Below are 26,973 nucleotides of genomic sequence, written 5' to 3'. Positions count from 1 at the left end.
CACACACACACACGGAGAGACTCAGATCATGACAATACGATCACAACAACAACATGGACCGAACCACAGTTTAACTCAAGAACAACAACTGGATTCTATGGTCGTTCGTCGTCGGAACCATTCAGGAGTCACAACAATGCGACGAACAACAACAACAACAACACCAACAACGAGCAGAACCTCCACGCCGCTGAACACAGTGCTGCTGCTCTATCTGACGCTATGGGGTGAGTAGTTAGTGGGAACCGATTAACCGAACCGAACCTATTATAGTTCCAAACACACTGAAGTGAACAGTAAAAGTTGCTGCTGTTTGTTTGTAGCCCCTTATTATCGGGAGCCTGAAGTCTGTTATTAGTTACCGACGTCCCAAATACAGAGAAGGTAAACTAATAAAGGGGCAAATAAAGGCTGCTGTTATCTGACGCTGTGGCCGGGGCGAGTGAACCGAACCTAACCGATACTAACACTACAGGCCGCTAAAATGGCAGCATGTATACGGACCCCCTGGGGGACTATAGTGTATCTGTCTACTCTTCTACGGACCCCCCTTCCCCCCTGTTTGATAAATAGGCTTTGATTGATTGATTGATTGATTGAAGTATGTATTAACTGTTTGCAGAATTACAGTAGCTACATTTCAAGCACAACTCAATACAAAAACTGTGAGGGTCGACACCATAAAGCATTACACTTGTTGTTTACAAGAGGGTCCACCTTGTTCAATTCATCATAAGAGATGTAGGCCTACAAATATACACTTCTATATATAGCCAATATACAGTGGGTGGGTGGGTAGGTGGGATACTATGTAACACTACAGGCAACATATCTATGGACCCCCTGGGGGGGATTATAGTGTATCTGTCTACTCTACGGACAAACCTATGTACAAAATAGATTGATTGATTGAAGTATTTATTAATAGTTTGCAGAATTACAGTACATTTCAAGCACAACTCAACCTACACAAAAACCTAACTGTGAGTGGACGACCCAATAAAGCATTACACTTGTTTACAAGAGGGTCCACCTTGTTCAATTCATCATAAGATAGGTTATAGTCAGGCACTCATCTACCGGTATTCTATAAATATGGTGTAGCTAAGCCTACTGTAGGCCACTTTATTTTATACTATAGCAGTTGAGTCCCTTGGCTAGTTGGCTCCTATAGTTGCACAACATAATTATTTTCAGATGGGGGTCCGGGCCGGCGGTCAAATACATTTACTATTTGGGGTCCTTGACATGAAAAGGTTTTGGTTTGACCACCACTGATATAGAAACATGGGGTTTTCAGGTCTTGAAGACATTTGTAGAATCTGGTCTCATGGTCTTAGTGTACAGCCTAGGGCAGGGCTGTGTGTTGAAAGGACAGACTGACATGTGGCATACTTACATATAGATATAGGTTATAGTCAGACACCCATTAAAAATGTGGAACGCCCTACCAACAGTCATTAAGACGTGCAAATCCCTTGACTCCTTCAAAACCGCTCTCAAAGGGCACCTACGGACGGGCACCTATGGACTGGCCCCTGTAAAATCTGAATCCCCCACCAACCCCTTTTCCCCCTCACTGTATATGTTTTTATATATAAGTGTATAATTTGTACGTCTCTAAATGTTAGGATGAATTGAAAACGGTGGACCCTGTTGTAAACAAGGGTAATGCTTTATGGTGTCGTCCACAAACAGTTTTTGTATTGAGTTGTGCTTGAAATGTACTGTAATTCTGCAAACTGTTAATGCATACTTCAATCAGTTCTGTTTTGGAAGCATTCAGCCTACCCCAGGGCTGTGCTGGTTAACGGTGTGTGTTGAAATGAGGTTAGAGTCGGACATGTAAAGTAAATAAAGTAAAAGTACAGGTCAGAACAGGACCAGAGGCGTCTGGGCTGGCATTGTTCTGCCAACTGGAATGTGCTCTGATACGACTGACTGACTCAGTCTGTGCCAAGGAGAGAGTTCAAACTATACCTGCTGCAACCGCATGCAAACTGTGCTCTCTCTCTCTCTCTCTCTCTCTCTCTTTATCCCCCCCAAAATTGTGGAAGCTAATTTTGACCATTTTGGGACACACAAAAAAGTCGGTGCGTCCCAAAACTAGCAGTTACTGAACTTTGCCCTTTGCCCTTTGGAGTAGGCCTGCCCATATCAGTGGTGTGCGTGTTCGACCACTATGCGCTATTTACATAGCATGCTGGGGTCAGTGGGGTGACGTTTTAGGAGGTGGGAAAAAATGCATATACCCATCTCCCTTCTGCTAATCATGTGATCCATTGACCACGCATGAGCGTCTAGCCCATACGTAGATACATGTCGTGCAGGGAATAGTTGTTATGCTATACAAGTGTAGCAGAGTGGCTCACAGACTCGTGCTGCACAATTAATCACAAAAAGATCCAGATTCAGACGCCCTGCATACGATCTCATTTTGTGAAGAATCGTGCAGCACTACAGTTGGCTGTCCAATAGATTTTTAGTTACTCTTATGTTTTTTTTATATGCATATTTTCAGGGGAAAAAAATGTGAATCATATAGTCTCAATTCTTGTGGAGGTAAATCGAGATTCACATTTGATTTTGTCGTGCAGCACTATCGCAGTCTCTGCCTAATGGCCTCAAAAGTCTTAATATCTCCCCTGAGCCACAGGCACAGCCTTTGGCTTAGTGGTTAAGATGTTAGCTTTCCACGCAGGAGACCTATAGGTTCGAATCCCGGGTGTTACACACATCTGATCATTTGATTTGTTCCAAACATTTAGCTGCCTGGCTGAGTCATACGTACGTTTGTCTGTGAGGACCCTGTTGAGCCCGCAGGCTGGTGTTCTGCGTCTGCACATCAACACTGTGTGTTCACTGCAATCATGGTTCTCAAAGCGTGCTCTGCAGACCCCCAGGCTAGCCCAGGGGTCCCTGAGGGCCTTCCAGGTGGTCCCTAGCACAACGAGTTGGCCGGTCTACAAGCTCGTATGTTTACGTGTGGCATTGCTACTCGCCGAGGGGTTGACGCTAAGGTCTCAGAGGCACTTGCCGGTCGGGCAAGAACAGGTCATGTTCATGTTCCCACTCTCCCAAAAAGTACATTGTCCATCATAAAATTATAGATAGAATTTTAATTACCATTGAATTTAACACTTATTTAAATTTATATTTTGCTTTCTCGGGCTGTGATAAATGTCTAATTTCTTATTTTCTTTATTAATACATTGTTATGATTATAACTATGGGTTCATTTTTGAGTATACAGACAGTGAAAAAAGCACATTCTAGGTAAACCGTGCTCTTATTTTACGTTCCGCAGACCAGAAGACAGAGAGCGCTTTGGCCACGTTCAGGTGTTTAGACACTAGACAGATATCTGGTCTTGTTGTGTTTATAGACGGCGCGAATATTGAATAAGGTTGTGTGTTTGTGTGGTCTAAAGCAGGGGTTTTCAACCAGTGGTCCGGGAGGGGGTTCCAGGTGGTCCCCAGCTAAATTATGGAGTTTGTAACCAAATGTACCCTTATAGATCCTTTAACTCTTGAGAGCGTGAAATTAAACCAAATGGACCCATATGGGTCCATTAATGTTGTTTCATTTTACGCTCTCGAGTTATGTTTTTGTTAAACATCTGCATCACTTAATTTACAAGAAGTTTACGCAATTAGAGAATGTAGAATAATTGTTACTTTGATCAGCGTGCGTCTGTTATTTCTCCTAATGGTACCAACATCAATTCAATACAGCATGGAATGAATTGTGGACAAAATGTTATCCAACGATAACAAAATATTCTTTGGTTTTCGCGTCTGAGAGACCGAATCTCATCAAATGCTGGTCCATAAATAATGGACCTTGATATGAAAAGGGTGAAAACCACTCGTCTAAAGCACACAAGACACAGTGAAGCTTCTCTCTCTCTCTCTCTCTCTCTCTCTCTCTCTCTGTGGCGGCCGGGCTGTTCGTGCGACCTTTCTCTCACAGGAGGGATCTAGGGTCATGAGAAGGAGTCAGACAAACACAGAGAAACGCAGAGGCACGTGTTCTGTCGGACATTCTGCCGCAGGGGTACGTGTGAAACACGCTATCTGTACGACGGTGACGCCTGGACGTGAAATGCCTCTCGGGCCGTACCGTACCCGGGCTTTAGAGAAAACACTGGCCCTCTTATAGAGGCCTGGAGGAGGAGGTGAACTCTGATGGAGAAAACTCTGTTCCTCGTAGAGAGGCCAGGAGGAGGAGGTGAACTCTGATGGAGAAAACTCTGGTCCTCCTAAAGAGGCCAGGAGGAGGAGGTGAACTCTGATGGAGAAAACTCTGTTCCTCTTAGAGAGGCCTGGAGGAGGAGGTGCACTCTGGTTCTCTGGCCAGGAGGGGTTCCGTTTAGACTTTCAAATTCGTACCACAGCTGTTTGTTGTGAGATTTACATACACCTCTCTCTCTCTCTTGGTATCGCTTGTCGTGTGTGTGTGGGTTGTAATGAACACACATGCCTGTGGCTGAGGAGAGAAGGGTATTTATATATTTATTGACTAGTAATGCAGCCCCTCATCCGTCAATGCTTGTTTCGTTAATCATTGTGTTCATGTGAGCCTGCAGCACCCTCCATCCTTGTTTGTCTACAGTTCTAATTTAGCCTCATTTACAAACTCCTTGTTCTTAGTATACCATTTAAAATGTAGGCATTCATCAGACGCTCCTAATCCAGAGTGATTTACAGTAAGCAAGAACAAAACATGGTAATACATCACATACATAGAAATAGTCATCAAGGATCATAAGTAAGATAAAAACCTAACATCCGTCTAACAGTAAATTATCTGTACAGTACTATGAGTATACACTATAGAGTCATGCATAATCTACATAATTATTAATTATTAATTAATTAATTAATATGTTATCTAAATTACATAATTTAGTTTTTGCAATGCGCCTGTAAGTTCGTCCAGGCTACGGAAAGTGCTACGGGCCAAGATGGAGTCTGAAGCGGTGGGTTTTCAGACTACGGCGGAAGATGGGGAGTGAGTCTGCAGTTCTGACTGCAGTGGGAAGTTCATTCCATATAGTTTTGGGCCAGAAACAAAAGAAGAAAGGCATTGTTTACAACCTGTTCTCCCGTTCTCCTCCCATCGCTGTGTCATCCATCCCCCCCCTCTGTTATTTCTGCTTTCTCTCACTCTCTCACTCCTGTTCTGCACCGGGGTGTAACCGCTTCGCTTTTTTTTAACCATCTAATATTGAACCAGTTCAGAGTGTTTTCACTGAAAATGGACTGGAACTGGAACTTGCATCTTGTCTATGTACAGTAAGTACCTAGCAAATAACGTCCCATAGCTGGGGGGTACGACTATGTACAGTAAGTACCTAGCAAATAATGTCCCATAGATGGGGGGGGGGGCCAGGGAGGTCCACATATATACGTACCTAGCAAAAACAAAAGAGTTAAGTGTATGTGGATTCCCCTTGTGTGGACTAGTATATGCCACCTGTACGTGAGGTTATATATTTTAGCATGAAGGCCTGTGTGACGTGATATCTGTTCACCACACCGTTGACGTAGATTAACATCAAGTCCAATCCACCGGTTAAGCGCAGATGACGTACATTTACGTACCTAGTGGTTTACCGTATGATCGATCACGATCGTATGAATAGCTCTGAGTTTTTACTGCAAGAAAAGCGCTGGTCTGGAATTCTCCTTTAACCTTCTCAGTGTCCTCCATCACAGTAACATCTGCATGTCTCTCTCTCTCTCTCTCTCTCTCTGTCCTCCAGGCATCTCCTCGGTGTCCTCCATCACGGTAACATCTCCCCCAGAGCTCCACGCCTCCAAGGGGGACTCGGTCAGCCTGTCCTGCACCTTCGTCTCCACCAGCAGACCCACCAGTAAGATGTCCGTGGACTGGTCCTACCGCCCGCCCAGCGGGGGGCCTCCGGAGATCGTGAGTACAGCGCGCTGCTTCCCCGACGTCTAGAGCTCCAGCTCGAGGCCCAAATAGTGACAATAAGCCGATCTACAAGCTACGAGCTTGCAGAAGATCGGCTTATTGTCGAGCTTGGCGAATGTGGCGATTTAAAAGTCATCAGACTTTCATCAGGCGTAATGTTCCCATAGCCTAGAGGGGGGTCATAATGATCCCATAGCCTACGGGTGGGGGGGGGGTTGTAATGTTCCCATAGCCTATGGGGGGGGGGGGGTGTCGTAATGTTCCCATAGCCTATGGGGGGGGGGGGTCATAATGATCCCATAGCCTACGGGTGGGGGGGGGGGTTGTAATGTTCCCATAGCCTACAGGTGGGGGGGTTGTAATGTTCCCATAGCCTATGGGGGGGGGGGGGGGGGGTTGTAATGTTCCCATAGCCTACGGGGGGGGGGGGGGGTTGTAATGTTCCCATAGCCTACGGGGGGGGGGTCGTAATGTTCCCATAGCCTACGGGGGGGGGACGTGGATTAGAATTAGCATTGCTATGGCAACCGGGTGGATTCTCCGGTCGATTCACAGTGGTCGTTTCAGCATGTGTGGACGTTTACATCAATGACAATGTACAATTTAAACATTTAGCAGACACTCTTATCCAGAGCCACTTGTGTGAGATCGACATAAACACAGTAAACATTAACTCTGGTCAATACAGTCACACAAATAGAGTCTGGGACGTGTGGAGCGTTGTCCAGGGTGTTTTAGAGAAGGGCCAAGAGTCTAGGACACGTGGAACATTGTCCAGGGTGTTTTCGGGAAGGGAGAATAGTCTAGGACGTGTGGATTGTTGTCCAAGGTGTTTTAGAGAAGGGACAAGAGTCTGGGACGTGTGGAGTGTTGTCCAGGGTGTTTTAGACAAGGGAGAAGAGTCTAGGATGTGTGGATTGTTGTCCAGGGTGTTTTAGAGAAGGGAGAAGAGTCTGGGACGTGTGGAGCGTTGTCCAGGGTGTTTTAGAGAAGGGAGAAGAGTCTGGACGTGTGGAGCGTTGTCCAGGATGTTTTAGATAAGGGAGAAGAGTCTGGGACGTGTGGAGCGTTGTCCAGGGTGTTTTAGAGAAGACACATGACCATGAGTAAGAATAACGGAGATATTCTTATGGCAGAGTTTAATAGCAGTATTCATTGTAGTGTAAACATGTGTAGAAAGCCACGATCTAAAGGCTTGTGTGCAACACTGATAAAGCAGCTGTGTCACACAGAAGTATTTTCTTTTGTCCTGCTATGACAAACACAGCACAGTGTGTAGCTGAGTTTCCAGGCGTAGAGTTTGCTCTAGATTTCATCACAGCTGCCCTGCCCTCTCAACGCCTACTGGGAGTGGGAACGCACGGCGGTTGTCACGGGCGTGTCTGCTCTGACGTCACGGTTTTCCCACGTCCGTCTTTGTGCAAAGAGTGAACCACTCCTCCTGCATGAGTCCTGAGTCCTGAAACCGCTCTTCTTCCTCGCTCACAACTCCGTCTAGATTCTGTGTCAATTATTATATAAATTGCCTAATTGCAATTATTTTAGATAATAACAATTATTTGGCATGATCTCCTGAATTGTTCTCATTCATCTATGTTCATTATTCTGTTGAAAACAGAGTGTCAAGATGCTGTGAGCGTGTAGATTGTGGACAATTTACATAATTTTATTTTAATGATGGTCTAATTATGGCCTACCCCCTCATTTCCAAGTGTTTTATTCCAGCCAGGGACCCTCATTAAAAATTAAATTAAAACTGTTCACATTAAAAACAATTTTTACACATTTTCAAAATTACAAGCAGATCTACAAGCTCGTAGCACGACACACAGTGCAGTGATATTGAACTTGTAGATCTGCTATTTTTGAATATTTAAAGTATAAGTATATAGGTATAGGAGAATCATTTAAGATGTAAAATAACACCGATACGTTCCAAATAGGGACGCCCTCTGTCTGGGTTTGGGCCTTCTGGTCTGATGACATCATCATAGGTCTGATGTCATCAAAGGTCTGATGACATCACAGGGTCTGATGACCTCATAGGTCTGGTGACATCATAGGTCTGATGACATATATCCGATGTCATCATAGCTATATTAGCATGCAGCATGCAGTGATGTAATGCCAGGTCAAGTTCAGACACCGGTGGGCCTGCCCATGCACCTCGCCTCTGGGGCCCACCGTTGCTCCGAGATCCCCTCCAATTCACCGGTGGGCCTGCCCATGCACCTCGCCTCTGGGGCCCACTTTTTGATGGAGGGATTTTTGATTTGATTTGATTTATTTAGAAAAGCAATCATAATACAACATTCCAAAGACTTATTTCCACTGGGGTCCTCTCACACTGAACTGAACAATACTTTAAAATACTTCACAAATACATAACAGTACATATACATTACATACACAACACAACACAACAAGTACATCCCTATCCATCCCTTTATAGGGGAACCTTTTCCAGTAGCCATTTTTTAGTCTTCTGTTTAAATGTCCTCAAATTGGAGGTCAGTTTATTATGGATTCCAGGCTATTCCACTGTGTGGCTCCTATATAAATGAATGAGCCTTTGCTCACTTTACTTTTAAAAGCAGGGAGCACCACATCTGCAATACTGCCCCCCTCCTCTCTCTCTCTCTCTCTCTCTCTCTCTCTCTCTCTCTCTCTCTCTCTCTCTATATGTATATTTTGAGATGTAATTGCTAGTCACATTGTTGATTGCTAACAGAGACTTTATTACACAGTTTACCCAGATTACCCACCGGGTGTGATGTGAGGTGATTAGCGGTGATTTTATGCACCTGCACTATGTCACCACTCCTTTAAAAGCCGAAACGTTTGTCCCCTGTTCAAAATGAAATAAATGTTTTGAACTGCAGTCTTGGTGTGTGCGACCCACTACCGTTATTTATTTGATATGTTTTGAATGGGTAACGCACCTAAAGTCAGAGCGCGGTGGTCACATGAAGAGTAATAATAACACATTTTGACAATAAGAAAAGAAAGCCTTTCTGACTGAGGAGCACTGCAACGCGCACGCACGCACACACACACACACACGCACACGTACACACACAGTGTACATTTCAAACTGTGAGAATTGTTATTGTCACAGACAGAAGTGATTCTTTCTTTGCTTTGCGTGCGTTGGGAGTGCAGTCAGATGAGCCAGCAGCTCTGTACAGCTGTGAGACTCTGCCTTTGATGTGGCCTTCGCAGATCACTGAGACAATAGCACTGCGTGCTATTGTCTCACTGATTGACTGGCTGAAGCGCAAACATTATCCCCAAACGATCCCCCCCACCCCCACATCCCCCGTCAATGCTGCATAGAGAGAGAGAGAGAGAGAGAGACGCTTGCAGCTACTCTACTCCTTACTTACAACAGGATTTAGCTGTTAAATAAATACATAATTAGCGCGGGGCCGTGACTGCGCACGTCTGTAGGAACCGATAGTTAGAACCGAAATTTAATTATTGTAATGGGTGGGCCGGTACCCATGCGTGTTCGGTTCGGTACCTGCTTGGTCCAGAGTTTCGGGACCCACCCCTAGTACCATCCACAACCTATATAAGGCTAAATGTTCTGCATTTCATTATGCTTTAAGTAGCATGTGTCATGTCAAACTAGGGGGTTTTCATGATTCTGAATGCATTCCAAGCATTAGTTTTGCATGAAAAACACGCCTTGGGCTAAATTCAACCATATAGCCACTATGGCCGTTTGTAACCCAAGGAGTTTTTTTTCGTGCAAAACTAATGCTTGGAATGGATTCAGAATCATGAAAAAAACCCTAGTTTGACATGTCACATGAATAATGAAATTTAGAAAATGTTGCCTTATATTGCTTCTTGATGGTACCCCAACTTTCAGCAGCTGTCAAAAAAAATCCCCTAGGGTATAATCCCCTAGGGTGGAATATAGAAACCAATGTGGGATATGTTAGTAGACACCCTTACAAACACATTGGTGAAGAAAGTTCTCGGTAAGAAATGTATTCCCAGATTGTATTAATATCCTCTGACTAAGTACCCACAGTTAGCACGTGTGTCCACAAGGAGGCACTGCAGGTGTCTTGTGTGGGGGAGAGGCTGTGCTCCTCTTTTCACCCCCCACAGGGAGGGCTAGCCGGGGGCAGTACAGCTGAAAGCAGAGAGTAGCAGGAGCAGCATGTGACATACAGCTGAAAGTAGACAGTAGCAGGAGCAGCATGTAACATACAGCTGAAAGTAGACAGTAGCAGGAGCAGCATGTAACATACAGCTGAAAGTAGACAGTAGCAGGAGCAGCATGTAACATACAGCTGAAAGCAGAGAGTAGCAGGAGCAGCATGCAACATACAGCTGAAAGTAGAGAGTAGCAGGAGCAGCATGTAACATACAGCTGAAAGTAGACAGTAGCAGGAGCAGCATGTAACATACAGCTGAAAGCAGAGAGTAGCAGGAGCAGCATGTAACATACACTAACTAAAAGCACTGCAGCACACAGTAAGGGGTAAATGGTGCATTTATATATAGCACCTTTATCCAAGGTGCTTTACATAGATTGTGCATTACATTCACCCATTCACAGACACATTCACATGCCTTTACATAGATTGTGCATTACATTCACCCATTCACACACACATGCACACGCACACGCACACGCACACATTCACACACCTTTACATAGATTGTGCATTACATTCACCCATTCACACACACACACACACACGCACGCACGCACGCACGCACGCACGCACGCACGCACGCACACACACACATTCACACACCTTTACATAGATTGTGCATTACATTTACCCATTCACACACACACAACCCTAGTACATAGATTGTGCATTACATTCACCCATTCACAGTCACACACACACACACACACACACACACTTCCGGTGCACAGAGGCTGCACGCCGCACGCCAGTGCTCCGAATTGTTTGTTCGTTTGGAAAAAGTTTAATAGTTACAACTTCGATTTGCTTTTTCAGTTAACTTGTTTGCAATATTATGCTGTCGGTGCCGTGAGGCATTCGGTCTATGGACAGAGTCAGAACGCTAAGAAGCAGCGGGGACTCAATCACCGCAGATATGGCCAAAGATAAAGACAAAGACAATGTTGCACAAGAGCTCAGAAAGCTTACCGCAAAAATAGATGAGATGAATGGAAACATCAGAAAAGAACTCAACAGCAAAGTGGATCAACTTCAATCAACTATTCAGAAAAATCAGGACCAGGTTCTGGCCGAGATGTCTAAACAAAGCAGAGAGATACGCGCTCACATGGATTTAGAGATCGGGCGCCTGGAAACACGCATTGACGTCTTGGAAGGAAAGATAGAGAGAGGATCCGACATCGCATGCAAGCCACGGTTTAATCCAGACGTGTCGATTGTCATAACGGGTCTCTCCGAGGACGACGGGGAAGATCTCCAGCTGAAGGTGTTGCGGCTTGTTTCGAAGGGCCTCGACAGTGAGGCCGTGCCTGTTGCGGTGGAGAGAATGCGCAGCCGCGGAAGGGCTCCGGGGCTGGTGAAGGCCGAGTTCAGCTCACTGGAGGAGAAGATTGCTCTACTAAGGAAAAAGCAGGGACTACGGGATCAACCGGAATTCGCCAAAGTGTTTATGAGATCAGCAAAATCTCACACTAACAGGCTGATCGAAATCAACTTTAAAACGCTGCTCAAGGAGATCCCGGGAGGCGCAGACTTCTTTGTTGCTGGAAATGGACGCCTACGGAGGAGAGAGAATCGGTCGGGGGGGTCGGAGTTTGCTGAGACGGTTCGGGTTCACGTTCACGATGAACCTGGGCCGAGCGAGACGGCTCAAGCCTACGAGGAAAGTCATCAGGACTGAGGCGCTACCCGTCCCCTACCGGAGACACTAACACTGGCTCACTGGAACATTAATGCCTGGACTGATCTGAACAGTAGGTTACGCACCACCGTACTAATATCTTTATCACCTGATTTAATTTCTTTAAACGAAACTCATTTATCTGGAGAGCAAAATATTTATTTAGAGGGTTATGTTTGGTATGGACATAATAGAAAGACACACGTTAAAGCACCAAGAGGTTCAGGAGGTGTGGGTGTATTTATCAAGTCATACCTTTTCAGTATATTCGAAATAGAAATAGTTGATAAATTAGTGGATGGAATTATAGGGATCCGTTTTACGCACAAACCCTCTGATTATAGCTTTGTTTTGTTTTCATGTTATTTACCACCAGAAATGTCCCATTGGGGTAGAGATGCGTCTTCCTTCTTTGCCCATTTATTAAGCCAAATGTATTTATTTTCACACCTTGATGCGATATACGTCTGCGGAGATGTCAACAGCCGTATTGGGGGACACTCAGACTATTTAAATGAAGTGGATAATATCCCCTTACGTCACTCTATTGATGACTGTATAAATCGACACGGTGAAGCCTTTTTGGAATTTCTGCTTGACTCTAAAATGTGTGTTCTAAACGGTCGTATAAATCCCCTTGATGACAACTTTACCTCAATTTCAACAAAAGGACGGGCTGTAGTTGATTATATTGCAGTACCATTTGACTGTCTGGGCTCCTGTTTAGACTTTAAGGTATTACCCTCAACTAAACTCATTTCGGACTGTCAATGTTTTGATTTAATTAGTAATAGGTGCCGTGTACCAGACCATTCATTATTATTTTTAAAATTTGCCACACGGCCCCTGCAAGCAGATATATGTAGTGAGGAAATTAACCACGAACCAAATAAAGTGAACATGACATTTAAACGTAGATTGTGTAGATGTGTACCAAATCAAATTTGTTCTGACAAAATGGAAAAATGTTTAAAAGAGCAGGTTGATAAGATGCAGACAATTAAAAAAACACAACATGAACTTGATAACTGGTATAGTGGAGTCTGTAATCTGTTATATGGGGAGTTGGGAAATGGTCAAAGGAATAAGGGTCAGTCTAACTTCAAAAATAAGAGTCACAGACCAAATAAACCATTTTGGAACGAGGAGTTGAATGATCTATGGAAGGCAATGCGAAATGCAGAACATACCTATTTAAAATACAAAGGAGATAAGACTCAGAGAGAACATTATAGAGTTAATTATAAGTTAAGTCAAAATATGTTTGATAAAAGACTACGTTATTTTAAAAGGCAGTATAATAAAGGATATATCTTGCATCTGGAAGAAACGCATGCAGCCAATCCACAACGTTTTTGGGATCAGATCAACAAACTCGGACCAAAAAGGCATAAGAAAATACCAATGGAGGTATATGATGATAAAGGACAACTCATTTCTGACATTCCACAGGTGTTAAATGAATGGGAAAGATGCTTTAGGGACTTGTTTTCAGGGAAACAAGAGGGAGAGAATTTTGACGCAGCTTTTGCTGAACACATTTGTTTACTTAAATCCCAGCTGGAAAAACAGTCACCTCACCCCACTCTTGATCGGGGAAATGTTCTAAATGAGATGATTAATATTGAGGAGGTGAAAACTGCTATTGCGGCCCTGAAGGTGGGCAAAGCATCTGGTTTTGATGAAATAACAAATGAAATACTTAAGAATACCTGGTTCACAGAGGCACTTTATGTTCTATTTGGTTTTTGTTTCGAAACAGGTACTATTCCCTCAGTTTGGTATAAATCTATTGTAAGCCCAATACCGAAGTCTTCCAAAAATGACCCCAGAATACCCTTAAACTACAGAGGCATTAGTCTTTTGAGCACAGTATATAAAGTTTATACCTCAATTCTTAATTCAAGACTTACAAATTACCTAGAACAAAATAACCTTCTTGTTGAAGAGCAGAATGGATTTAGAAAGGCTAGAGCCTGTATTGATCATGTATTTTCCATTACTACAGTAGTTAATGATAGGATAATGCAAAACAAGTCCTCCTTTGCTTGTTATATCGATTTTCAGAAGGCTTTTGATTTTGTCAACCGTGATTTACTAGCTTATCGCCTACTGGAAGTGGGTATCCATGGAACGTTTTATTGGGCAATACAGTCCCTGTATAAAGAACCTCAGGCTTGTGTCAGAGTAAATGAATACAGCTCAGGGTGGTTTCCAACGCCATCTGGTGTCAAGCAGGGGGATTGTCTCTCCCCGACCCTCTTCGCAATATTCATTAATAATCTAGCAAAGGAAATTAAACAACTGGAATTGGGTTTAAACTATGATGGCAGTAATAAACTAGATATCTTGATGTACGCAGATGACATTATTCTAGTAGCAGAAAATGAAAATGAATTGCAGACAATGCTGATGTGTACAGCAAAGTGGTGTAAAAAGTGGAAACTGACAGTTAATCATAGTAAAACCCAGATCATGCATTTCAGACAAATCAGAACAAAGAGGAGTGATTTTCAGTTCCAGCTAGGAGAACACAAATTACAGTATGTTGAAAATTACAAATATTTGGGTCTTAACTTGGATGAACATTTACTTTATGAATATGGTACATCGGTATTGGCAGGATCTGCAGGTAGGGCCCTAGGTGGCATAATAGCCAAAACTAAACAGCTGGGTGATTTAGGATATGCTGCCTACTCCAAACTGTTTCACACGTGTGTCTGCCCTGTCATGGATTATATGGCGGGAATATGGGGCTCAAACATGAATATGAAGGGACAAATGGTTCAGAATAGAGCCATACGGTACTTTTTAGGAGTGCACAAATTTGCGCCTGTATTAGCAATAACAGGAGACATGGGTTGGGAGCCGTGTGAGATAAGGTGGAGAGGCAGCATGATGGCCTTATGGAACCGACTAATCAGAATGCCAGAGAACAGAGTTGCTAGGAAGATTTTCAACTGGGATGTATCAGTAAAAGGTGCATGGGCAAGTGCAATAGAGGACACTCTTGTACGTACTGGGTTACATGACAGTTTTCTAAATAACAGGGTTGTAAACATCTCAATGGTTAAAGACACACTTTATAGTTTATTTCAGAACAAATGGTCACAGGACATATTGTACAAACCAAAGTTGAGAACATTTGTTACGATAAAAAGCTGTTATGCTAGTGAAAAGTACGTCTGTGCCCCATTATCCAAAAGACAAAGATCCCTATGTGCCCAACTTCGTTCTGGGATCTTGCCCTTGCACCTTGAGACTGGGAGGTATAGAGGAGTTACAGAAGAAGAACGTATTTGCACCTACTGTGACATAAATGATATTGAGAATGAGTTCCATTTTCTTTTCTACTGCCCGTTGTATCATGAGCTACGTCAAAAGTTATTTAACAGATGTAAAAATATAGATTTGATGTGGTTAAGTGATGCAGAGCGACTGAGATGGATTTTTGAACAAAAGATATTTGCATTAGCAGAATATATAGAGAAAGCTTGGGACATAAGGACAAAGAAAACTTATATGTGATGTATTATTTATTATATTATTTTATTTTATGATAATGTATATTTCTGTTCTTTGTTTTGATCAATTGTGTAACTTCTGTGTGAGAAGTGAACGTGATATTGTTTATTTATGTTGTTGGTGTCTTATAATCCCGTAAGGGATGGGTCTTAATTGACAAGACACGAAAATAAAAATTCATTCATTCATTCATTCATTCATTCATTCATTCATTCATTCATTCACACACACACACACACACACACACACACACACACATTCACACACCTTTACATAGATTGTACATTACATTCACGGGGCCAGGGCCCGGGGTGCCCTAAAGGTATACCAGATCTACCAGTAGATCACATAGGCTGTGCAAGTAGACCACATGACGTGCCCCTAAAATATTTATAATAAAAAACAATCTTTGGCATCTGCCTCTTGAATTCAGGTGATTGATTGATTGACATAAAAAAGACCTGTCAGCTCAAACCCACAAAGCAATACATTGTTTTTAAGAGCGTTGCAGACAAACATTACAAAGTTATAATATATATATATATATATATATATATATATATATATAAACTTTTGCTCTTCTATTTGCTTATTCTAAGTGTGTTTGTCTTATATCTAACGCCTCAGGTAACTGTTTAAAACTATTTTCAGCAATGGGATAATATTTTTTGGGGTGGGTAGATCTTGTTGAGCTGGTCAGTTTAAAAGTAGTTCTTGAGTCAAAAAAGTGTGGGCACCCCTGATTCACCCATTCACACACACATTCACACACCTTTACATAGATTGTGCATTACATTCACCCATTCACACACACATTCACACACCTTTACATAGATTGTGCATTACATTCACCCATTCACACACACATTCACACACCTTTACATAGATTGTGCATTCCATTCACACACACATTCACACACCTTTACATAGATTGTGCATTGCATTCACCCATTCACAAAAACATTCACACACCTTTACATAGATTGTGCATTACATTCACCCATTCACACAAACATTCACACACCTTTACATAGATTGTGCATTACATTCACCCATTCACACAAACATTCACCCACCGATGCCGGAGGAAACCATGCAAGGCACAAATCTGCACATCGGGAGCAATTAGGGGTTCAGAGTCTTGCTCAAGGACACGTCTTCGACACTAACTCTGGGGGAGCCCACAGGGATCGAACTGGTTCCCATCCGGTCACTCTACCCCTTAGAGTATATATTAATGGAGACGACACCGGGAGGAAACCCTGAGGCGAAATCGACATAGTGGCCAAATTTGGAATTTGCAGCTCGAGCCAGCGATGGCCCATTGACTGTCATTGCGCACGTTCATGTTATTGGGCCCATGACATGTGAACGATATGTTTCATACGTGAACGCGCCCAAACGGCGCAATGATAGCCAACGGCCCGCGCGTTCATGTTATTGGGGCAATCCATCCCAGAATGCACTCTGTTCCTACCCGGAAGGAGGAGTGAAATCGTCTCATGCGCTTTTGAGAAACTTAATGCAAGTGGATGTGGACGTCTCTATTAATATATATACTCTAAGCTCTACCTCTGAGCCACTGTCGCCGCACTGCACTGCACTGACGCAACGCACGCACACACACACACACACACACACACACACACACACACACACACACACACACACCCCCATTTGCTCAACACTATCTTGAGCAAATACTTAGTTACTTTCTCCACCACTGCTGATAATGTGGATGGCTTCCTCCAGCCCTGCTCTATAAGTGCATTCGGCGGTGTGTGTAACCCCACACGTCTCGACGCACGCCGAGCGGACCGCGCTCTCTCTCTCTCTCTCTCTCTCTCTCTCTCTCTCTCTCTCTCTCTCTCTCTCCATTTGCAGCCAGCAGCAGCAATAGGGCCATAACCCACTCTGACCTGAGATCAGATTCTAAAAATGTCTTCTATACATCCCGACAGTTTTCTGTTAAAGCTATGTTTCTATGTCAGTTGTTCTTCGATTTAAATAAATAAATAGCAGACCTACAAGCTCGTAGCGCGCCACTCGGTGGCGCGCTATGAGCTTGTAGATCTGCTATTTTTCAATAGCTAAAGCATATAGCATAATGCTAGCACCAAAAGGGGTTCGCGTCCAAAATGGGATAAAGTGCGGGCTGCGTGGTAATTCCATTTGGACCGCGGGCTGGCTGCGTGACGTTCCAGAATCCATAGATTGCGGTCTTGCTCCTAACCGTGTGTGCATACAGTATATTATTTCCTATAGGAGCACTCACTGCTAACCCATTAACCCATTCTGACCGGGAACCCATTTTGGTGTTTTGCATCATGTTATGCTTTAGGTATTGAAAAATAGCAGATCTACAAGCTCATAGCGCGCCACCGAGTGGCGCGCTACAAGCTTGTAGGTCTGCTATTTTAGAAAAATCGAAGAACGACTGACATTTTTTGAATCTGATCTCAGGTCAGAATGGGTTAATCAGACCAGTGTGTGTCTATAGTGGAAACCTCGTATGAATCTGATCTCAGGTCAGAATGGGTTAAGGACCGGGAACGCATCTGTGTCACTTTATAGCTCTTAACCAGTGTAACCATTGTTTTCATACTTTTAGCTGTTGGAAAAAATAGCAGACCTACAAACTCATAGCGTGGCACGAGCTTGTAGATCTGCTATTTTTTTTGCAAAAACGTGTTCACATTTTTGGAATATAATATTCTTTCCAATGAATGTTTTGAACTCATATCTTTGCTTATGGGGGGGGGTCCCTGGGGGGGGGGGGGGGGGGTCCCTGGAACAACAATTTTCAGATTGGTGGTCGGCGGCCAAATATACAGATAATTCTGGTGCTCCTTGACATGAAAACGCGTTTGGGCACCACGGATATAGAAACATATAGGGTTCTTTTTAGAAAACGTTCAAGATGTGTATAGAACCGGGTCTCAATGGACTAAGTGGAGGAGAGGCTAATGCAGTTGTGGCTCTTTGACCGACATATGGAGTGCTGTTGGGTTTGGTCATTAACCCATTCTGACCTGAGATCAGATTCACACGATGTTTCCACTGGACACACACTGGTCTGATGAACCCATTCTGACCTGAGATCAGATTCTAAAAATGTCAGTCGTTCAGTCGATTTTCAAAAATAGCAGACCTACAAGCTCATAGCGCGCCACTCGGTGGCGCGCTATGAGCTTGTAGATCTGCTATTTTTCAATAGCTAAAGCATAACATGATGCTAGCACCAAAATGGGTTCCCGGTCAGAATGGGTTAAAATGTACTAGTTCTGGTTAGCCCTCAAAGTGGATGTGGGAGAGCGATAGACAGAGAGAGAGAGAGAGAGAGCATTATGACTGAGGACCGCATGGAGTCAAGTTTCTCAGTCGCCACCACGACTAACTTGACTTGTGCGGAAGACAGTCGTGCAACGGGAAAAGCTCACACCACTTCGCATTCTTTGTTGTTTGGAAAAAACAAAACAAAAACATGAAGACAAAAGAAACGCACATTCATATACACCGATGCCGGAGGAAACCACGCAAGGCACCAACCTGCGTATCGGGAGCAATCAGGGGTTCTGAGTCTTGCTCGATCAACAATATTAACTATGAACACCCCTATAGTTTAATTCTTATATAGTCTTTGGTATGACCCAGCCGTGGAAATGGAACCCCAAACCGCTCAACCAGATACGCTTGACAACAACAACAAGGCCACTGAGCCGCTTATATTTTATTTGTGCAAATTTTCAATTCAGGCATTCATCAGACGCTCTTAATCCAGAGTGATTTACAGTAAGCAAGAGCAACAGACGCTCTTAATCCAGAGTGATTTACAGTAAGCAAGAACAACACAGGGTAATACACCAATTGCATATAGCGTCTAACAGTAGAATATACGTAGGGGGTGTGCCATACCTTTTTTATTATCATCTTCATCGTACGACAGAGTTCAGTTGCTTAGTTGCTCTACAAGCTCACAATGTGGTGCAGATGCCACGCGGCGTGAACTTGTAGATCGGCTATTTCGAGCGCCCGACTCCGTCGTAAGACAAAGTAGTGCGTGTGTAGACATAGCATTCTTTTTTTTTAATATATATATATATATTTTTTATCCCACGATTTTGTAACCCATTTTTCACCCCTGTGCCAATCATCTACTGTGATCCTGGGCTCTACACACCCTCCGCCAACCTGGGGAGAGAAACGGACTTGAACTCATGCTTCCTTCATGCCTGAGTGTCCAAGTTGCTCCTTTACACCTGACAGGGGGGAGTTTCCCTGGTTGGACGTAGCGCGTGGAAGGAACACGTTATTCCAACCAGTTCCTTTCCCCTCCATCAGGCGCCCCGGCTGGCCAGGGGGAGGCAGTTTAGTGACCAGGATTACTGCATGTTTTTGTGAGGGTACTAGCATAGCATTCTACATAGTGTACACAGGAATACACACAGTTTAATTTTGTATTTTTATTAATATTATTGTAACCCTTATTTAACCAGTACAGATATTCTACTGTTAGACGGATGTTATGTTCTTGGCTTATACTTATAACCCTTGACGACTATTTCTATGTATATTTGATGTATTACCATGTGGTGTTCTTGATTACCGCAAGTCACTCTGGATTAAGAGCGTCTGCTAAATGCCTAAATTGTGCTCAGCTGTGTGTGTGTGTGTGTGTGTGTGTGTGTGTGTGCACATCAGAAACGAGGGGCAGACGGAACGAACCCGTTGCCCTGGACTGTGGCAAAGCCCCTCCCCTTCCCCCCTCCCCCAGTGTTGGAAAAAAAAACTTGCATTATTTTCTTAAGTAAAAGTATCAATACTAGTACTGCTAATGTACGCACGCACGCACACACACACACACACACACACACACACACACACACACACACACACACACACACACACACTTCTCTCTCTCTCTCTCTGTCACTCTCACTCCCTCTGTTTGCACAAACAAGCTCACAGACACAACACAATAATGTGAATGTATCGTTTTTTCTTTTTTTTCCTTTTCCTTAACCCATTCTGAACGGGAACCCATTTTGGTGTTCAGCATCATGTTATGCTTTAGCTATTGAAAAATAGCAGATCTACAAGCTCATAGCGCGCCACCGAGTGGCGCGCTACGAGCTTGTAGGTCTGCTATTTTTGAAAAATCGAAGAACGACTGACATTTTTAGAATCTGATCTCAGGTCAGAATGGGTTAATCAGACCAGTGTGTGTCCAGTAGAAACCTCGTATGAATCTGATCTCAGGTCAGAATGGGTTAAGGGCGTTTGATTCGCTCCTCGGTCCAATTTCATTAGCGGCTTTGGCCCGGTGCTTATTTTTATTTTATTTATTTTTATGGGTACCTCCTAGCCGGTCGTATATCAGCAGGGGAGAGGGAAGAAAAACAGAGCATGAATACCCATTTGAAAAGCTCAATCACAATAAATGTCATTATATATTATGCCGTTTTAGTGGCGGCACTCTGCCACTCTGCCACCACTACAGCCCTCTGCGCAGTGACATGGGTGGCATGGCTAGCGCTGTGTGTTAAAACCATTGCAGGTCTACAAGCTCACAGCTTGTAGAATTGCAGATCTACAAGCTCACAGCGTGGCACTAAGCTTTTTGTTTTTGCTTATCGTAAATCGCTCTGGATTAAGAGCGTCTGCTAAATGCCTAAATTGTAATTGTAAATTGTGATGCGCTGAGAGCTCGTAGATCTGCTATTTTTGATTAGATAGAGAGAGAGAAAGAGAGAGAGAGACTCAGAGAGGATGATACCTGAATAATCCACCCATCCATCTTCAACCGCTTATCCGTAGTCGGATACAGCTCCACACCAGAGAGCTCCAGACTTCCCTCTCCAGAGCAACATTAGTGACTTACTCCTGGGGGATCCCGAGACGTTCCAAGGCCTTTGAGTCCATGTGTTTCCTCCAACTGCGCCGGGGACTACTCTTCATTTTGGGGTTCTGTACAGTATGTACATTATTAAAAAAATAAAAAGATGTGATGCTGCTATATAAATATTTGAAGTTTTTCAGAAAACTTAGGTCAGAACATTGCCGTTTTGATCAAAACCATGGAGAGTGACGTAGATTTAGAGCAAAGAGTAAAGTCCTTAGCACAAGAGGTGTTAAGTGACAGGCAGGCGGACGGACGGACGGACGGCTCTATAAAACCAGGAAGCAGTAAAGCTTCAGTTTTGTATTTTATGAAGCCATCATATACTAGCTAACGGCCACTAGCAACGACGTGCGAGTACTGTGTAAACATGGTAGCAATAAATGCAACAATAATCTCTTCAAGGTGACGCTGGCCACGCGTGTGTGTGTGTGTTTGCTGTAGTACGAGTCTCCTCCATGAAGTGTGCACGCAGCTTGGGCTGCTCGTTGGTCACATGACACCCACAGCCTGATGTATTCTAAAACGCAGCGAGAAAAGTGGAAATAATGTGGATTGAAAAGATTTCTGTCGCCAAAACGACTGCCCTATATGGTGAATGAAATGTGGTGGAGAGGGAGTTGGACAGAACTTCATCCAGCTTCTCCATTAACCAAATGGCACCCAGCATCTTTATTCTGATGGGATCGTTTCACCAAAGAATAGCAAATCTACAAGCTTACGTAGATCTGCTATTTTTTTTATTTTTTTTTTGCGAATCCATTTGTGTAGAGTGAAATTAGAGAATAACACATTTCACCCTGCACTCTTTTAGTCTGTGATGTGACAATAAAGCTGCTTCTGATTGGCACATGTTCCTGTAAGGGCCGATTCATGCTCCTATTTTACCGCTGTTTCAGCGCTGTAGTGCCGAAATGATTTCGGCTCGTCAGATATTTTCAGTAGCACCGAAGAGACGACTTTAGGACGGTACCCGCCCCCCCGAACCTCAAATGACGTCACATTGTACTCTTGTGCTCTACAGCGCCGAACCGACTTTTATTCGGCTCTAAAATAGGAGTATGAATCGGCCCTTAGTCTGTGATGCCCTTAGTCTGATTGGCACATGTTCCTGTTGTGTTGTGCAGTTCTTACACTAAAAGCTAAGGTCATACAGAATGCGTTCCAGGTCGGGTTGCCTTACGTTACACGATTAATGAGACTTCAAAATCGTTTTACGATCGTTACAAACTGTTTAACTGTGTGGTTCAGTGCCGGTTCTAGGCCTTTTGAGGCCCTAGGCAACATATTATACAGAGCCCAAAATGTTTATAAACAAATCACAAATGTTTATAAACAAATCACAAATGTTTATAAACAAATACCAAAATGTTTATAAACAAATCCCAAATCCCTTGGTCCTACCCCCCCGACCATGAGACTTACTACAGGTAAACTGGTAGTGGTCCTACCCCCTCCATGAGACTTACAAATCCCAAATGTTTATAAACAAATCCCAAATGTTTGTAAACAAATCCCAAATGTTTATAAACAAATCCCAAATGTTTATAAACAAACCCCAAATTGTTTATAAACAAATCACAAATGTTTATAAACAAATCACAAATGTTTATAAACAAATACCAAAATGTTTATAAACAAATCCCAAATCCCTTGGTCCTACCCCCCCGACCACTGTGGTTGTTCCACTTCTCTAGTTTAACTGTGTGTCTGTGTGTCTGTGTGTGTGTCTGTGTGTGTGTGTGTGTCTGTGTGTGTCTGTGTCTGTGTCTGTGTCTGTCTGTCTGTGTGTGTCTGTGTGTGTGTGTGTGTGTGTCCAGTTCTTCCACTTCTCGTCCAGGGCCTTCCCAGCGACAGAGGGTCAGTTTAAGGACCGTGTCCAGTGGCATGGGGGCCCCGCGCGGGGCGACGCCTCCGTGGCCCTTATCAACGCCACGCTCAGCGACAACGGGACCTACACCTGCTCCGTCAGGAACCCCCCCGACGTGCACGGGGCCCCCTCCTCTCACACGGTGCTCACTGTCACCCCTAAAGGTACACATTTAACCCTGTCACCCCTAAAGGTACACATTTAACCCTGTCATCCCTAAAGGTACACATTTAACCCCCTCCTCTCACACGGTGCTCACTGTCACCCCTAAAGGTAGATATTTAACCCCCTCCTCCCACACGGTGCTCACTGTCACCCCTAAAGGTAGATATTTAACCCCCCCCTCCTCTCACATGGTGCTCACTGTCACCCCTAAAGGTACACATTTAACCCTGTCGTCCCTAAAGGTACACATTTAACCCATCCTCTTCCCTCATGGTGCTCACTGTCACCCCGAAAGGTACACTTTTAACCCCCCTTCCTCCCACATGGTGCTCACTGTCACCCCTAAAGGTAGATATTGAACCCCTTCCTCCCACATGGTGCTCACTGTCACCCCTAAAGGTAGATATTGAACCCCTTCCTCCCACATGGTGCTCACTGTCACCCCTAAAGGTACACTTTTAACCCCCCCTTCCTCCCACAGACAGGCAGTGTTAACCTGCCTGTCTGTCTCTCTGCCTGTCTCACCCCCAGCCCCCTCTGTCAGGTCCAGTGTTAACCTGTCTGTCTCTCTGCCTGTCTCACCCCCAGCCCCCTCCGTCAGGTCCAGTGTTAACCTGTCTGTCTCTCTGCCTGTCTCACCCCCAGCCCCCTCCGTCAGGTCCAGTGTTAACCTGTCTGTCTCCCTGCCTGTCTCACCCCCAGCCCCCTCCGTCAGGTCCAGTGTTAACCTGTCTGTCTCTCTGCCTGTCTCACCCCCAGCCCCCTCCGTCAGGTCCAGTGTTAACCTGTCTGTCTCTCTGCCTGTCTCACCCCCAGCCCCCTCCGTCAGGTCCAGTGTTAACCTGTCTGTCTCTCTGCCTGTCTCACCCCCAGCCCCCTCCGTCAGGTCCAGTGTTAACCTGTCTGTCTCTCTGCCTGTCTCACCCCCAGCCCCCTCCGTCAGGTCCAGTGTTAACCTGTCTGTCTCTCTGCCTGTCTCACCCCCAGCCCCCTCCGTCAGGTTCAGCGACGTGGCGGTTCTCCTGGCGTTCGTGCTGCTTCCCTCGGCTCTCATCACGTTGGGCCTGATTGGACGCATGCTCTGCTCGTCACCGCAGCGTGGCCAATCCAAAGCCTACAGGTCGCCCATAGAGGTCACCGAGGGGTGAGTCTGAGCCAATCAGTGGCCGGGGGTGGTGTCATAAACGAGGTTGAAGGCTGAGTTAAGGCAGAATAATCAACTGAACACAGATAGACAAAGAGACATTATTTTTTTTAACCCATTCTGACCTGAGATCAGATTCATACAAGGTTTCCACTGGGGACACACTGGTCTGATTAACCCATTCTGACCTGAGATCAGATTCTAAAAAATGTCAGTCGTTCTTCGATTTTTCAAAAATAGCAGACCTACAAGCTTGTAGCGCGCCACTTGGTGGCGCGCTATGAGCTTGTAGATCTGCTATTTTTCAATAGCTAAAGCATAACATGATGCTAACACCAAAAGGGGTTCCCGGTCAGAATGGGTTAAAGTAAAATCTATGGCAGCTGCCATATCCTGCCATACCCAGCTCTGGATTAAGAGCGTCTGCTAAATGCCTACATTGTGTTGATCCATGCGGCTAAATGCAGTGTCCTCTCCTCCTGTTCCTTCTCCAGGGAGGAATACGCAGTCAAGTCCATGAGAGGCAAGGAGAAGAAGATGAACTGCTGTGAGCTATATCTGATGGTAAGTGTTACAGTAGCGACTGTGGCTCAGGAGGTATAGAGCAGGTCATCCAATGATCCATGGGCCGGCGGTTAGAATCCCGGCTCCTCCTGTCTACATGTCGAAGTGTCCTTGGGCAAGACACTGAACCCCAAATTGCTCCCGATGTGCTGGTTGGTACCTTGCATGGCTTCTGCCGCAATCGGTGTATGAATGTGTGTGTGAATGGGTGAATGTAATCTATCTAAAGCGCCTTGGATAAAGGCGCTATATAAATGCACCATTTACCATCATTTACTGTTGAGCCGATTCTACTCTATGGCTCCGAGACATGGACACTTTCAAATTAATTAGAGAAACGGTTGGATGGCACTTACACCGGCCTTCTAATGAGAGCGCAAGATCTGTCTTGGAAGAGCCACCCATCGACTGATCAAATATACGGCAACCTTCCCCGTGTTTCTTCACTAGTTCGATCCAGAAGAACACAGAACACAGAGCTGACAATGAGGTTATATATCTTCCCTTCTTCTCTGGAATCCTGCCTCTAAAAGCAGACCAGAGGTAGAAAACTGTCGTTCCCTGATGTCATCGCTATAGGGACATCAGTAAGCAGGAACTGGGGATGGTAATGAAGGACCGTGAAGTCTGGCGTGGCGTTGTGAAATCCATGATCTCGACTGCCATCGAAAAGATGATGATGATGATTGAGGGCCCCTCCTACATCCAGCTTCTAGTTACCGTCCACAAACATTAAATTCCCATTGACAGTGAATGGAGAATTTTACGTCATAGTGTCTGAGCCAATCGGCAGAGTGTCTATTTCACGTCATGATGTCGGTGTCGGCCGATATGACCCTGCAAATAATCAGAGATCAGATATCGGTCACGATTTCAATATCGTGCATCGACTTTAATTTCAACCCATGAATAACTTATTGAAACATGTCTGCCAGATGCCTCTCACATGATTAATGTTACATGGTGTGTGTGTGTGTGTGTGTGTGTGTGTGTGTGTGTGTGTGTGTGTGTGTGTGTGTGTGTGTGTGTGTGTGTGTGTGTGTGTGACAGTTTGTTTATTCTCTATTCATGTGAAAGTCTGTCTGTCTGTCTGTCTGTCTATGTACAACCTGTCTGACTGCCTGTCTATGTACAACCTGTCTGTCTGCCTGCCTCTCTATGTACAACCTGTCTGTCTGCCTGTCTATGTACAACCTGTCTGTCTATGTACAACCTGTCTGTCTGCCTGTCTATGTACAACCTGTCTGACTGCCGGTCTATGTACAACCTGTCTGACTGCCTGCCTGTCTATATACAACCTGTCTGACTGCCTGTCTATGTACAACCTGTCTGTCTGCCTGTCTATATACAACCTGTCTGACTGCCAGCCTGCCTGTCTCACCCTCCAGGACTCGGACTATGAGGAGGAACTGTACAGCCTCAAACAGAGACCTCCCAACGAGGAGGACGTAGCAGAGTCCCACTGCTAGAGCTCCCCCCGGTGTCCGGGAGAGGTAACAGCGCCCACCAGCTCCCGGGGAGGCTAAGGATTGTCTGGATACAACCCCCTCCACACACACACACACACACACACACACACACACACACACACACACACACACAAAAGTCTTCTAAATCCTAAAAGTTTTCAGAAAATCCTATGTTTCTATGTCGGTGGTGCTCAACCTTTTTCATGTCAAGGACCCCCAGAATTATATGTAGTTGGCCGCGGACCCGCATCTGAAAATATGTTGTTCCAGGGACCCCCCCACACACACACACACACACACTCCAGAAGCAAAGATTTGAGTTAAAAGCGTTCACCGTGAAAGAATATAATATATATTCAAAGATTTACGCCACATTTTCACGATTTCTTTCAATAGCTAAAGTTTAAAATAAATGCTTAAAAAAACCCCCAAAAGGGCTTCCCGTCCTGAATGGGTTAAGTTCACTTTAACGCTGGTTCTCAGGGGTCGCAATCACCAAGTACAACCAAATACGCTGGAATGCTTATATCTAGTTTTTAGT

General features: G+C 44.5%; 1 protein-coding gene across 1 annotated transcript; it reads left to right on the top strand.

The window, feature by feature from the left end:
- Nucleotides 1-26,506, top strand: mpzl3 (myelin protein zero-like 3). Its single transcript, XM_080771904.1, has 6 exons — nt 1-227; nt 5,768-5,934; nt 23,041-23,254; nt 24,243-24,399; nt 24,894-24,963; nt 26,352-26,506. Exons 1-6 carry the CDS (start codon nt 29-31, stop codon nt 26,430-26,432), a joined length of 888 nt encoding a protein of 295 aa, XP_080628030.1. The 5' UTR covers nt 1-28; the 3' UTR covers nt 26,433-26,506.
- The last annotated feature ends 467 nt before the right edge of the window (nt 26,507-26,973 follow it).

Source organism: Protomyctophum bolini, assembly GCF_963924005.1.
Source record: "Protomyctophum bolini genome assembly, chromosome: 9".
NCBI lineage: Eukaryota > Metazoa > Chordata > Actinopteri > Myctophiformes > Myctophidae > Protomyctophum > Protomyctophum bolini.
This window is presented reverse-complemented; position numbering and strand designations above follow the sequence as displayed.

Bases quoted from the DNA above. Each gene is read 5' to 3' on its own strand.
- mpzl3 (XM_080771904.1), top strand. From the start codon at position 29: ATGACAATACGATCACAACAACAACATGGACCGAACCACAGTTTAACT. The intron at 23,255-24,242 runs GTACACATTTAA...TCTCACCCCCAG, and splicing joins GCTCACTGTCACCCCTAAAG to CCCCCTCCGTCAGGTTCAGC. The intron at 24,964-26,351 runs GTAAGTGTTACA...CTCACCCTCCAG, and splicing joins GCTGTGAGCTATATCTGATG to GACTCGGACTATGAGGAGGA.